Source organism: Urocampus carinirostris, chromosome 14, assembly GCF_059441175.1.
Source record: "Urocampus carinirostris isolate Australia breed hairy pipefish chromosome 14, RoL_Ucar_1.0, whole genome shotgun sequence".
Lineage (NCBI taxonomy): Eukaryota > Metazoa > Chordata > Actinopteri > Syngnathiformes > Syngnathidae > Urocampus > Urocampus carinirostris.
In genome coordinates, this window is record NC_142362.1 from 7,576,528 (window position 1) to 7,591,938 (window position 15,411).

At 39.3% G+C, this 15,411-nt stretch overlaps 1 protein-coding gene across 4 annotated transcripts in view; it reads left to right on the top strand.

Annotated features, from left to right (window-relative positions):
• The first annotated feature begins 5,237 nt into the window (after nucleotides 1-5,237).
• The window catches only part of ankrd44 (ankyrin repeat domain 44), an 82,821-nt gene continuing 72,647 nt past the window's right edge, over nucleotides 5,238-15,411 (top strand). For all 4 annotated transcript variants that reach the window (XM_088352615.1, XM_088352618.1, XM_088352617.1 and 1 more), the window contains exon 1: nucleotides 5,238-5,661. In XM_088352615.1, coding sequence (XP_088208741.1) covers nucleotides 5,635-5,661 — 27 coding nt within the window. In that variant the 5' untranslated portion in view covers nucleotides 5,238-5,634. The remainder of the gene's footprint in view (nucleotides 5,662-15,411) is intronic.

Sequence of the window (15,411 nt, forward strand, 5' to 3'; positions counted from 1 at the left end):
ATTTAAATCTTCTAAAGATGTTAAAATATTAATTTAAGCATGGTTTTGGACAGGTAAATTGCTTAAAACCCAGGAGCTTTGGGGGGGCATCGCCTCCCAGTGCCCCCCCCCCCCACTGGGCTCTGCCCTGGGCCCCCGAACCTCCGGCTAGGTTTCACTTTTTCTCCTCACCTCAATCACATCCCTGATAGTGGGATGTTTGGACGCCTTAAGGGATGGGCAGGGCATCTGTATGATGCAGCAGGGGTAAACCAGTGAAAGCCGTCGGGCCCTGCTGTTGGGCAGAAGAGTGTGTTGTGTCGCCCTGACCCGAGTGACACGGCTTTCTTGTGTCCTGTTTCATCTGGAGGGACGAAAGCATGACCGACTTAGGTGCGGAGGTGCTTAACTTGTTTGGGTATTTGGGTTGGCCATTGTCCAAAGATTTTTTGTGTGTGTTTTTTGCTATTTTTTCCCTTTTTATTTTCTTTTTTTTGTATGTGTTTGTCTTGCTGTCTGTCATCCCTCTTGCGGGATATGACCATGGTAGGTAGATAGATTATAGAGGTGCTGAAGGTTTCCTCACAAATCAGGGCATCAAGACGTTTTTACTGTTTGCGATGCCCACTCTTAGAAAGCAGCGTAAAGATCATCTCTGCGGGTACCTTTAGATACGATGTCTTCGCTTAAAACTAACCAGATTCCCAGAAGTCCATCTAAATGCCCTAGTTTGTGATATTTGACCAATAGATCGCACTGTATTGTCGAATCCGAACAAATAACATTTCATATGAGTACAGCATAGCAGGAAGATGCCAGACAAACATGGTGACTTCCTCGGTAGGGATTGCACTATGTAAAAGAAATACAAATTTCTCGACCTATGATTTTCTCTAAAAATGAACATCGGTATGATAGTTTGTGTTTCTGCAATCAGTTTTTTTTTTTAACTGAAAAATTTGATGTACCACGAGGAGCCGCTAAATATTACACACTATCCCCTTAAACAATGTCTGAAATAATGTCTGCCCGGACGCCCGGGGCGTGCATCGTTTACGTCGGGCGTATAACTTACACAACGTCTATGTATTTTATTTTTATTTTTTTTATCAAACGTTTGCTTTATTCCGATTTCGAAATCTTCGTTCGGTTTGGAAGTTTCGGTTCTTTTGGCAATTTGCATAATCGGCAGCCAATCAGAAGCCTGCATCGAATAACTTCGTGCTTCCGGACTCTTCCAAGCGTTATAAGGTCGTGCATTTGCATATCATTTTCCAATGTAGAAGCACAGAGAACACAAGAAAATTTGATAAGTAGTTAGGAATCAAGCCAAAACCTCAGCCCCAGAAGAAAAATTCAAAAGAAGCTAACAAAATTGATGACGCGACAAAACGTAAAGCATCGTGGAAAGAGGAGTTCACGTGGCTTGTAGCAGACGACGCAAAGCAAACATTGCACAAATGAAGATGAGTCAATACAGGTAGATAGTGATGGCAGATGGAAAACAGCCATGTCATATCCATGCAATGAATGTTATAAGTAGATTTATAATAAACTTAATTTTAAAGTGTTGTTCTGTTATATATTCTGATTATCAATCCTTAATACTTTGCAATAATGTTTTTTTTTTTGCGATTAGTCGTCCTAATGTGTTTCAACTTGTGAAAAATGGTGTCCCTGGTGTCCGCTTACTTTCGAGTTTCAGACACTGCTTTTAAGTGTATTTGTTTTCCACAGCGGAACCCACATTTAAGTCGCCGCCAAGTTCGTCTGGCATCCTGCCGCCACGCTGACCTTTTCGGCACTGGCCCGCAACAAGGGGCCATCTAGTGGTCGAATATCATTTAACACTTCATTTCACTGATTTTGCAAAGGGTTCAAAAGAAAACATGGTCAACTACAAGCATGACTAACTGGAAGATGGTGAGCAAAGGGGTTAAAGAGACCCTCCCCCACTCCCTCACTCCTCCATCTCACTTTTACTCTGACCCACATTCCTGCAGCACACATACACGCATGTACCATCTGATTTGTCCAAATGCAGGAGAGAGAATGTTTCCTAGTTCCAAGATGCTGAGCTGTACTCCATTATCCCTTGGATGCATACGTGGTGTCCAAAAATGACCCCAGGGGTTGTTGTTATTCAAAATCTTTAAGTTGTAATATTGTCATATTCCAGGCATACCTCATAAAATATTTTATGACATTATGCTATTAGTATTTTTATCGATGAGTGTATGTACTCGTAGGTCCTGCATCCAAGGGTTAACTTCATGTTATCACATGTTTGAGATTTGGTTTTGGGTTCATTTGTTAGATAACAAGTAGAAGCCTGCTCACATTCATGGAACTTTGGAGACACAAGCATAATTCATTTTCTAGAATGAACCTGTCGTTATAAACATCATTGTTTTGTTGTATATGAAGCACATTTTTAGGTGTGAATATAATTTTCAGTTCATGCGGCTGGAAACCAATGGGTGCACATTTCACTTTATTTTTTTTAAAGGGTTCACATGCCCGAAATGTTAAAAACAACATACACTGTGGTATTTTATTGGTTATTATGTCACGATGGGAGAACTGCTCACTCGTTGTGATGCTTTCAATGAAATTTCAGTGTAGGAAATCTTTTTTTTTTTTTTCCCTTGGTATTGTTTTTGTCAAGGCAAACGCCCACGAATCACTGAAAAAGGGTTCTGGGACCCACTTTTAGGGCCTGACTCACCAGTTTAGAAACAAAGCACTCGTTCTCAACTGGTCTTACTCCTCGGGCAAGAGACTAAACCCCTGATGCCCTCGATAACCAGGTAAGGCTGACGCCGCTCTCATTGTGTGTGTGAACAGGTAAGTGTGAAGCACATTGTAAAGCGCTTTAGGAGGTCTTCAGTGACCTGAAAGCACTATATAAACGCAGACCATTTACCCCAGGACCCACCTTTCCACCCTAATGACCAGATACGACCCAAATATATTGAAAAAAATCTACTTCCCTAATGTATGAAATGATAGTTGTGCAGTTTAAAGGGACCGTGTGTAATATTTAATGCCTCCTAGTGGTACAAAAGAAATCTTAAGTTAAAAAAACATTGATTTGAATAACAGGCAAAAATACATGAAATATCACACCAAGGATCGTTTTTATAAAATATTCAGAGGTTGAAATTTGTATTTCATACGTAGTAGTAACTGCCATGTTCGTCATCGTGCTGCTACCCTGTGCTCATTTAGCACTGGTTTTCATTTGCATTGGACAATAAATTGCCATTTAGTTGGCAAATATGATACAATGTACCTTTAAAGCAGAGATAGTAAAATATTCATCCATCCACTCATTACCTGCACCACTTATCCTCAGTAGGGTCACGGGGGTGCTGGAGCCCATCTCAGCTATCTTCGGGCAGTGGGCAGGGGGACACCCTCAACTGGTTGCCAGCCAATCACCGAGACTGACAACTCATTAATTCACACTTAGGGACAATTTGGACCGCCCAATTAACCAGACATGCATGTTTTGGAATGTGGGAGGAAACCAGAGCGCCCGGAGGAAACTCACGCAAGCACGGGGAGAACACGCAAACTCCACACAGGAGGTTCAATCTCATGACTTCAGAACTGTGCCGCACACGCGCTAACCACTGCGCCGCCATGCTGCCCCATAGTAAAATATATTCAGATTTTTTCCCAAAATAAAATGACCAGAAAAAACAAACCGCTTCAAGTACCAAATATAAGCGCATATAAGCCTACATTGCATATAAGCCAAAACTGCTTTAAAGTAGCCATATACTGAAAGAAGTTTGTACCCAAAATACAAAAAAATCGTGTACATACACATTGATAATTAACTGTAGATAACGAAGAATAATATACTGGCAAAAAAGCTAGGATTATATAATTTTTAAACCATTTACTGTACCTTCAAGCAGTGCTTTGATCGCAGACAAAGAGAGAGATAGTAAAAGAAAGATAAAGAGACAAGAGAGAAAAGGACAGAGAAAAAGGGAAATTTAGTTTGATATTTGGTATATTTTTCCCCTCCCGTCGCTAACTTTCCCGGGATCCATTATCACGGGCAGAAAAAGGAAACAAACAAAATCACAATAAAATGAGATGTGGTCCTTCCCAAGCACAATTGGGATTGCGCCAATTGTGTAACTGACTCTTTCTAAACGGCTAATTGCTTTGATGCATTATATTACGAATCATTATTGTTGTATAAAGAAGTTAAGAAAAAAAGGAATTATAAAAGAAGAAAATTAAAAAAGACAGGTTTGTGGTTATCTTTTTAATCAGTATACTACCAACAATAATTTAATGCAGAAAATGAATTAATAATTGAATAAGAAAATTCTGCTTAATTCTATTTGCATGTATTTTTTCCTTCTACAGTGAACGTCCAAACTACTTCATATTTGAACTTTTTTTTTATAATAAACCTCATTCAAGTTGAGCAACGCAGTATCTCACAACAAAATGTTAATTAACAATATATATGATCTAACGAAACACATGTACAATATAACATGTTAAACTACATAAATAAAAAATATGGTGTAAGATTATTTTGTATTTTGTAAGGGAAAATACGACAGTTTGTAAGAGCACTGAGCCCTGGAGCGCGACAGGTATGACACACACACCGCCTGCCATCGTGGTAGCATTTGCTGTGTGCTGTCTGCTGCAAATCACAATTCACGACACATCATTAAAAAAAAAAGTGAGGGATTACTGTAAATATTCAAGCAACATAACTCATTGATGCATTTAGTTAGTACATACATCTTCTTTGTTTTCCTTATCCTCACTGTAAAACGTGGCCCTGGAGTGCCACGTCCAATTTCGTTGTCACAATATATTCAACCCATGTTGGAACAATGACAATAAAGGTATACTCTATTCTATTCTATCCTATTCTATATATGATATAACGAAACAGATGTAAAATATAACATGTTGAACTACATAAATGAACACGTTTGAAAAAAAATATGGTGTAAGATTATTTTGTAAGGGAAAATACGACAGTTTATAAGGGCATGGAGCCCTGGAGCGCGACAGGTAAGTAAAGCATCAATTGTCTCTAGGTTAGGGTGTCCCCTGCCCACTGCCTGAGGATAGCTGGGATGGGCTCCAGCACCCCCGCGACCCTACTGATGATAACCGGTGCAGATAACAGATAGATGGATGAACCGTGACCTTTAATTTCAAATGAAGTTCCCTATCTCGCCTACAGGTGGCAGCATAGATAAGAGTGCTTCGCCTTCGTGCGCTTTCCTTGCAGTTGTTGATGCTGAGGGAGCTTCTTAAGCATCAAAAGAAGCAAAAAAGACAATCTCCAACTTCCTGTTTTATCCTCCGCTGATACTCAACTCGCCCGGCAGCCTTCCCCTGCCAGCACACCGGGGAGGAACAACCCTCCTGCGGCCAACATGTGGATCCCCTTGGCGGTTCCTTCCCGGTAGACCCAGGGAGCGTTTCGGCGGCAGCAACCGAGAACCGGGGCCTCGGCGGCGGCTCTCACCAAACTCGGCCTCCCGCCCCCCTACATCACTGTCGAAGGGGAGGAGGTGGAAAAGAAGGCGGAGGACCGGGCGTCGCAGCCGGCGTCGTGGTTACCAAGCCGTCGGCGTGAATGAGCCGCCGAAGCCGGAGATGGCTGTCCTCAAACTCGCCGACCAGGTAGAGTCGCTAGCCATCGCTAGCTTAAACATGCCCGTATTTAGTGAGCTCCGTGCGGCTTTCTCACTCGGAACCGCAGCGCTTTAGTATTTCCAACAATACCGCGTTAATTAATTGTGTTGGGAGGGTTAATTTAAAAATGGAAGTCGATAGAATTACGAAATAACTGTTGAAAAATGGAATCAGTAACATACCTGTCAAGCTCCAGGGCTCCATGCCCTTACAAACTGTCGTATTTTCCCTTACAAAATACAAAATAATCTTACACCAAACGTATTTATTTATCTAGTTTAACATGTTATATTGTACATGTGTTTCGTTATATCATATATAGAATAGAATAGAACATACCTTTATGGTCGTTGTTACAACATGGGTTGAATATATTGTGACAACGAAATTAGACGTACAGCACACAGCAAATGCTACCACGAGGGCAGGCTGTGAGTGTGTCATACCTGTCAAGCTCCAGGGCTCCTTGCCCTTACAAACTGTCGTGTTTTCCCTTACAAAATAATCTAACACCATATTTTTTTAAACGCGATTATTTATGTAGTTTAACATGTTATATTGCACATGTGTTTCGTTATATCATATATAGAATAGAATAGAATATACCTTTATGGTCATTGTTACAACATGGGTTGAATATATTGTGACAACGAAATTGGACGTGGCACTCTAGGTCCACGTTTTACAGTGAGGATGAGGAAAACAAAGAAGATAAAGGAACAAAGAAGATGTTTGTACTAACTAAATGCATCAATGAGTTATGGTGCTTAGATATTTACAGTAATCCCTCGCTTATTTTTTTTATGACGTGTCATGAATTGTGTTGTGCAGCAGACAGCAGACAGCAAATGCTACCACGAGGGCAGTCTGTGAGTGTGTCATACCTGTCGAGCTCCAGGGCTCCATGCCCTTACAAAATGTTGTATATTTCCTTACAAAATACAAAAAAACTTACACCAAACGTATTTATTTATGTAGTTTAACATGTTATATTGCTCACGTGTTTCTTTATATCATATATAGAATAGAATATACCTTTATGGTCATTGTTACAACATGGGTTGAATATATTGTGACAACGAAATTAGACGTGCAGCAGACAGCACACAGCAAATGCTACCACGAGGGCAGGCTGTGAGTGTGTCATACCTGTCAAGCTCCAGGGCTCCTTGCCCTTACAAACTGTCGTGTTTTCCCTTACAAAATAATCTAACACCATATTTTTTTAAACGCGATTATTTATGTAGTTTAACATGTTATATTGCACATGTGTTTCGTTATATCATATATAGAATAGAATAGAATATACCTTTATGGTCATTGTTACAACATGGGTTGAATATATTGTGACAACGAAATTGGACGTGGCACTCTAGGTCCACGTTTTACAGTGAGGATGAGGAAAACAAAGAAGATAAAGGAACAAAGAAGATGTTTGTACTAACTAAATGCATCAATGAGTTATGGTGCTTAGATATTTACAGTAATCCCTCGCTTATTTTTTTTATGACGTGTCATGAATTGTGTTGTGCAGCAGACAGCAGACAGCAAATGCTACCACGAGGGCAGTCTGTGAGTGTGTCATACCTGTCGAGCTCCAGGGCTCCATGCCCTTACAAAATGTTGTATATTTCCTTACAAAATACAAAAAAACTTACACCAAACGTATTTATTTATGTAGTTTAACATGTTATATTGCTCACGTGTTTCTTTATATCATATATAGAATAGAATATACCTTTATGGTCATTGTTACAACATGGGTTGAATATATTGTGACAACGAAATTAGACGTGCAGCAGACAGCACACAGCAAATGCTACCACGAGGGCAGGCTGTGAGTGTGTCATACATGTCAAGCTCCAGGGCTCCTTGCCCTTACAAACTGTCGTATTTTCCCTTACAAAATAATCTTACACCATATTTTTTTAAACGTGATTATTTATGTAGTTTTTTATTGCACATGTGTTTCGTTATATCATATATAGAATAGAATAGGATATACCTTTATGGTCATTGTTACAACATGGGTTGAATATATTGTGACTACGAAATTGGACGTGGCACTCCAGTCCCACGTTTTACAGTGAAGATGAGGAAAACAAAGAAGATGTTTGTACTAACTAAATGCATCAATGAGTTATGTTGCTCAAGTATTTACAGTAATCCCTCGCTTATTTTTTTTTTATGACGTGTCGTGAATTGTGTTGTGCAGCAGACAGCACACAGCAAATGCTACCACGAGGGCAGGCTGTGAGTGTGTCATACCTGTCAAGCTCCAGGGCTCCATGCCTTTACAAACTGTCGTGTTTTCCCTTACAAAATACAAATAATCTTACACCAAACGTATTCAAACGTATTCATTTATGTAGTTTAACATGTTATATTGTACACGTGTTTCGTTACATCATATATAGAATAGAATAGAACATACCTTTATGGTCATTCTTACAACATGGGTTGAATATATTGTGACAACGAAATTGGACGTGGCTCTCCAGGTCCACCTTTTACAGTGAGGATGAGGAAAACAAAGATGATAAAGGAACAAAGAAGATGTTTGTACTAACTAAATGCATCAATGAGTTATGGTGCTTAGATATTTACAGTAATCCCTCGCTTATTTTTTTAATGACGTGTCGTGAATTGTGTTGTGCAGCAGACAGCACACAGCAAATGCTACCGCGAGGGCAGGCTGTAAGTGTGTCATACCTGTCGTATTTTCCCTTACAAAATACAAAATAATCTTACACCATATTTTTTTTCAAACGTGTTTATTTATGTAGTTTAACATGTTATATTGCACATGTGTTTCGTTATATCATATATATTGTTAATTAACATTTTATTGTGAGATACTGAGTTGCTCGACATGAATGAGGTTTATTATAAATAAAGTTAAAAAATGAAGTAGCTTGGAAGGAAAAAATACATGCAAATATAATTAAGTAGAATAATACATTTTCTTATTCAAATTATGAATTCATTTTCTGCATTAAATTATTGTTGGTAATATACTGATTAAAGGGATGAAATGATCTGCATTTATATAGCGCTTATCAAGTCAATGAAGACTTTCCAAAGCGCTTTACAATGTGCTTCACATTTACCCATTCACACACACACTCACACACCAATAGTTGCCGTGCAGCCATGCAAGGCGCCAACCTGCTTAATGGGGACATTAGGGATTCAGTGTCTCGCCCAAGGACACTTCAACATGAAACACGGAGGAGCCAGGATTCGAACCTGCGATCTCTTGATCCCAAGACGAGCGCTCTACCTCCTGAGCCTTTTCTTTTTCATTTTCTCCTTTTATACTTCCTTTTTTTCTTAACTTCTTTATACAACATAATAATTCGTAATTTAATGCATGAAAGCAAAGTGAGCCGTTTGAGAGCCGGCTCACTTTCATGAGTTGAGCCGAAAAAGCCGGTTCTCCAAAAAGAGACGGACTTCCTTTCACTGCACAACCACCACTTGATATCCGATGTTTTTTAAGACCACATGTATTTCAAATTTACTCAATCAACCCCGCCTTTTGTTTTCAGATCGGAATGACTCACAGCGTTATAATTTAGGGTTGGCCATTGCGACTTGATGAATGTATCCAAAGAAAATTCAAAACTATGTTGTAATGTAGGCCTACTGCTCTGCTTTCGCTTTGTTCACGTGAGATCGGAATGATGCATGATGGGAAATCCCCAGACGGCAGACGCATGCGCACAGTAGCATCAAACCGCTCGCTTCGTTTGCAACAAAAAAACGATACCGAGATAGAGGCTACCGCGGCGAACTCGTTTGACTCGATTGATTTGCCGTTTCGTGATAGTCGGTGTATACCGGATGGTACCCATCATTGACAAATTTGCGTTTTTCCGTACAGATTTTCTTGTACTCGTCTTAAAATGCATAATAAAGGTACTTTGTACGGTAAAAACGTACAGGTTGACAGGTATGCAGTGACGAAACCCCAATCCCATAATATTGCAGTCATGTAACTGGATTACTTCCGACTACTTTTGGATTACTCCAATACCAAATATTCATACATAAAATACAAAATAAACGAACTATATATAATATGTCTGCATTTTGATTAAGATAAGTGATAAAAGTAACCTTGGAAAACTAAAATAGAGGAAATTAAAATCAGGTAGTCCAACAAAAAAGTGCTCACATTTAACCACATAGTCCATGCATCCATCCATTATCTGCACCGCATATCCTCAGTAGGGTCACGGGGGTGCTGGAGCCTATCCCAGCTGTCTTCAGGCAGTGGGCAGGGGACACACTGAACTGGTTGCCTGCCAGTCACAGGGCACACAGACAGAGTACTCACTCGCTCATTCACACCTAGGGACAATTTGGACTGGCCAATTAACCTGACATGCATGTTTTTAGAATGTGGGAGGAAACGGGAGTGCCCGGAGGAAACCCACGCAAGCACGGGGAGAACATGCAAACTACACACAGGAAGGTTTGATCTCATGACCTCAGAACTGTGGCGCACACGTGCTAAACACTGCGCCGCCGTGCTGCTTAACCACATCGTGTTTAGCAAAAATGATAACATGCTTTATTTGAGCACATCAAGAACCTTCTATTGATTTAAACGCAAGGAAGTGTTCACTTTCCAAATTTCCAATACTCTCTGACTTCTTGACATCCCTCTCTGTCTCTTTAGTGACAGTAATTACAATTACAGTGGAACCTCGGTTCTCGACCATAATCCGTTCCAGAACCCTGTTGGAAAACCGATTTGTTCCATCACCGAAATCATTTTTCCCATCAAAAATAATGTAAATCGTTTTAATCCGTTCCAACACCCTGAATGTTTACCTTGAATGTTTAACGGAAACATGAAGCTAACCCAGGCTAATCGTACGTTCGCGTTATCGTAATCTTCCGTACGAAAGATTACGCTAACGTGAACATGTAAAAAAAAAGAAAAAAAAAAGAATTATGAATAGGATTTCTTACCTTTGTGGTGCTCAGCAGAAGCCATGCTGTATTTATAGCAAGATCGGAAACTCGCACACCTTCTTCATATTTGACTATTATTTCTTTCTTAAATGCAATAGTTGTACGCACTACTTTTCTTTTTTCACCTGTAGCAACTTTGCTGCTTGCACTGACTTTCTTCGGAGGCATAATTAGGGACTAAAACCCTCCGTACACCTATATTTAAAGCGAAAGCAAAACGAAGCACGTCCGCACGCGATAACAGTAGGTCACGACGCTCAGCATGGCACCCTAGCGTACGCACTCACGCATTACCGGCCTTCGAACTCCGATTTTTTGACCAAACAGCGAAGCAAGAATTTCTTGAAATTTTTGGTTGGACTCCAATTTGTTCGAACTGAGAGGCGTTCGAAAACTGAGGTTCCACTGTATTGACAAAATTCATATATGAGTGCATTTTAGATATATATACAGACGCTCCCCTACTTACGACCATTCGACTTACGTAAAACGATAGATACGAATAAAATTTTTGGAATGTCGAAAAATATCCGGACATTGCTGTAATTTTGTATTGTGTGCACTTTCTTCCAAGTACAGGACAGAACTGTAGTGCTTCTTTTCGCCACTACCCGCGTGTGGCGCTATGAGAGGTCATCCAACACCCACCCCGAAGAAGAAATCCGCCTTCTTCGTGTGTAAACATTCGATACTGTATCTCCAGCGCGCTAAGAACTGACATTTTTATTGTTTAATATCTCGTGCTTCCATGCAATATGCTAGGTGTAAAGTGTAAATAAGAGTCGAGCCGTTTCATTTGAAATGAAAGTGGAATAAGAAATCTTGATGCGGTTGGAAAAATGGTCGGAACGCTTTTTTCTTTTGAAGCCCATCTTCTAAAAGTAAATTAAACTTCATTTTATTTATCTTTATAGAGCATATCACCCGGTATCCACCCCAAAGAAGAAATCCGCTTCCTCTTCCTAGTTTGTGTGTAAACATTCTATACTGTATCTCCAGTGCGCTAAGAACATTTTTATTCTTTAATATCTCGTGCATCCGTTCAATACGGTTGGTATAAAGAAGAGGCGAGCGTTTCCTTTGAAATGAAAGTTGAATAAGAAAGCTTGATGCGGTTAGAAAATGGTCGGAACGTTTTTTTTCCTCTTGAAGCCCATCTTCCAAAAGTAAGTTAAACTTATTTTTATGTATCTTTACAAGGCATATAATTTCATGAAATGTTTACTTTTTTAATAGGAAACAATACGGGTTACTTAAACATACTTACTGTAAATTCCGGACTATAGAGCGCACCTGATTATAAGCCGCACCCACTAAATTTCGGGAGGAAAACCGAATTTGTACATACACAAGCTGCACCTGTATATTAGCCGCATGCGCCCACATTGAAAAAACGCAATACAAACACGAAATTAACCCTCACCCTACAGTCCAAAAAACACAGCTGGCAAAATCAACGGAAAATGATACCGGTACTTAACATTTAATGCAGACCTGCAGAGTCCAGGTGCCCGTTGAAAGTAATCCAAGGAAAAAAGTGTATATTTCCAAAGGTAAGGGTGGGAAAAATATATATCCACTATTGTCGGCCGCGTCCACAAACACGTCTCACCTTTACTCTACTTCCCGTCAGCCCGCGTTTGCCCCGCCCCTTCTTTCTCATTTTCTCGTACAAAACATATCAGAATAAGTTTCTGAAATAAATACATTACAAAAATATACAGTTGCAAATACATATTATACATGGTTACACATATTTACAAAGAAAGACGGTACACCGAGAGAGTTTTCAAAGCTTTAATAATACTATTATAACTTTCATCCCAAACCGTGCCTGTGAAGGGTAGCAAAACGCTACCAGGAACACGCTCGCGACGCAGTAAACAGCTCTGTTAAAAAAACTTACCGTACTTGTAGTAAACACGGTAAACCGTCCTCATCTTCCTCCTCATAACTGACGTCATCAAAGTCGTCTTACTTCTATATGGGAAAGAGACTTTTTCATGTTGACCTGGTCCCACGCTCCCTTACTTAAAAACACGCTAGCATCACGCTCGCAAAGTAAGTCCTATATCTGACTGCTCGACTGCGTTTAGCTTGAAAGTTGCGTCATGTGCCTTTCTTTTTGCATTTTGCATGATGAGGATATGTCTACGCTAATTTAATTTGTGCACAAGCTAAGAAGTTGCAGTTTAAATCTTACCTATTGTACTCGAGCGCCGCTGGCGGCCGTTAGAAAAATGACATAAATTGGCCGCATCACTGAATAAGCCGCAGGGTTGAACGTTTGGGAAAAAAGTAGCGGCTTATAGTCCGGAATTTACGGTATATAAACCATAAACATACAAAATATAGCACTGAAGCAACTTATGGACAAATTCAATGTACAAACGATCGTCCGGAACTTATTTCGTTTCGTAAATAGGACAGCGTCTGTAAGTACGATTTATGTGACTGAGTGCATGAAATGAATGAATGAATGCATGCTTGAAAGAATGCTGTGGAAAAGGGCACATGATCCCAAGCATTAAATTGCATTCATTCTTTCATTTCATGATATTTCATTTGCAGGGTTGGGTAGGGTTACTTTAACTGGATTACTTTCAATGACTTTTGGATTACTCCAATACCAAATATGCTAATAAAAGACAAAAGAAACTAAATATGAATATTATTACTAGATTTTGTGCAGGCTTCGGGAGTAACGGAACACGTGGAACGGCAAAAATGATGTTGGCAAGCTGTTTTCATTTTGTTTCTGTCGCATTTTATGTTAGTTTTGCCAGAGATCAAAGAGATCAAAGCCAGAAGAGAAAGCTTACCACGTGTTGTGAGTCATCATTTGATTCATATTTAGTTTATTTTGTCTTTTATTAGCATATTTGGTATTGGAGTAATCCAACAGTCTTTGAAAGTAATCCACTTAAAGTAACCCTACCCAACCCTGGTCGCATTTGATGTTCGTTTTGCCGGAGATCAAAGAGATCAAAGCCAGGAGAGAAAGCTTACCACGTGTTGTGAGTCATCATTTGATTCATATTTAGTTTATTTTGTCTTTTATTAGCATATTTGGTATTGGAGTCATCCAAAAGTCATTGAAAGTAATCCAGTTAAAGTAACCCTACCCAACCCTGTTCATTTGTCCACACTTGTTTGTTGCTGTTTCGTGAGTTGCTCTTTAATAACATAAATCGGAATCACCTTTATTATCATCGTGTTTCTACAACGAGATCACGGTTGCGCTCCAGTTGGCTAAAAATATACGATATAATACAAATTGAAATGGATAATGCCGACAGATAAATAGAAATGCGCCTTAAACAGTTTATGCTTTTGTGCTTTGTGCATGAAATAAAACTAGCATGAACAAACCCTCAACATGTAAAATGTGTCATTCGAAATGGGAGAAGGTAACTACCATATTGGAAATAATCATACAGGTTTGTTTATTTGTGAACAAAAATAATGTGGCCAAACGAACAGATTTCAAGAAGCAACATCCAACGAAGCAGAAATGTTTAAGGCGGATTCCTATTCATCTGCTAGCAATATTGTGTATTTTGGAATAAATATTTTACATTGTTGGATTCTCTGGATTGTCCTTGATGTAACAAAGCCATTTTCGCGGACATTCAAAATAGTTGAAGACAGCCAGGGAACGCAATAGTGAGTTACACCCAGTGTTCCCTCTAAGCTGCGCGCGTGCGCAATTGCGCACTGCTCGCACAATCTCAGCGCACAAGAAAATCTAGCCAGCGCACAAAAATCAGGGCTCAAAATGACTAATTAAGAAGCGACTTAAGTCAAAGTTACAGTGCATGAAGGTAAAAATACACAGGTTCCCCTGACGTTGTGTCCTGAATGCAGTATTTTGAAGTCGAGTCGAAGTAGAACGAAGTTGAGTAAAGTTAGTAAAGTTTGTCGAGAACCGGCTTCTTCGGCTCGGCTCACTAAAGGGTCCTAAACGGCTCTTCGGGTTGTTTTTACTTCTTCCATCCCAACATGACCAAATATTATGTAAAACTATGCACAAAATGATTTTTAAGAAGGGGGGAATAGAACAAAAAAGAAAAAAATACCAAAATGAAAAAGTAGTGAAAACCTGAGAAAAAAAGAAACAAAAGGAAGAGAAGAAAGAAGGAAAAATTTAGAAAAAAGCCAGAAAAAAAGAAAAGAAAGAAACGTAGGAAAAAAGTAAATAGAGAACAAAAGGAAAAAAGTAACAGCTCGGAAAAAATAAACACAATGAGACTTTTTTAAAAAGAATTTAAAAAAAAAATAGAAAAAAAACACGGAAAAAGGAAGAAAAAGTTTGTGTTGCGTTCAAATCATTTCCAATGATATCAAGTGAATGTTGTTGCCAACATTGTACTTCCACTAAAAATGTGATTAAGTACAGTTCTGTATCTTGCAACCGACTAAATAAGCCCCCAAAAATGTTAATATTATGAGACAAAATATATCAGGAAAAAAAAAGAAATGGATATCTTGTGAAAGAATTGTAAGAACAAATGACGCTTGTAGGCCGTACAACCTTTGCAATAGTACACGAGTCAAAATGTCAAGTTTTGGACATGTTTGATCATGACTTAGTTGCCACACTTGGGATTGCTGTTGCTCACTGTTGTTTCAAGCGTTGCTCACCGACTTTGTGTGAACGCTCAGACCCGTAAGGAAAATTACAGGGAGCATTGGTTACACCTCTCCTTTATAGTTTTGGGGATCTTGGTTCAGACTTATTGTGATGCTTCT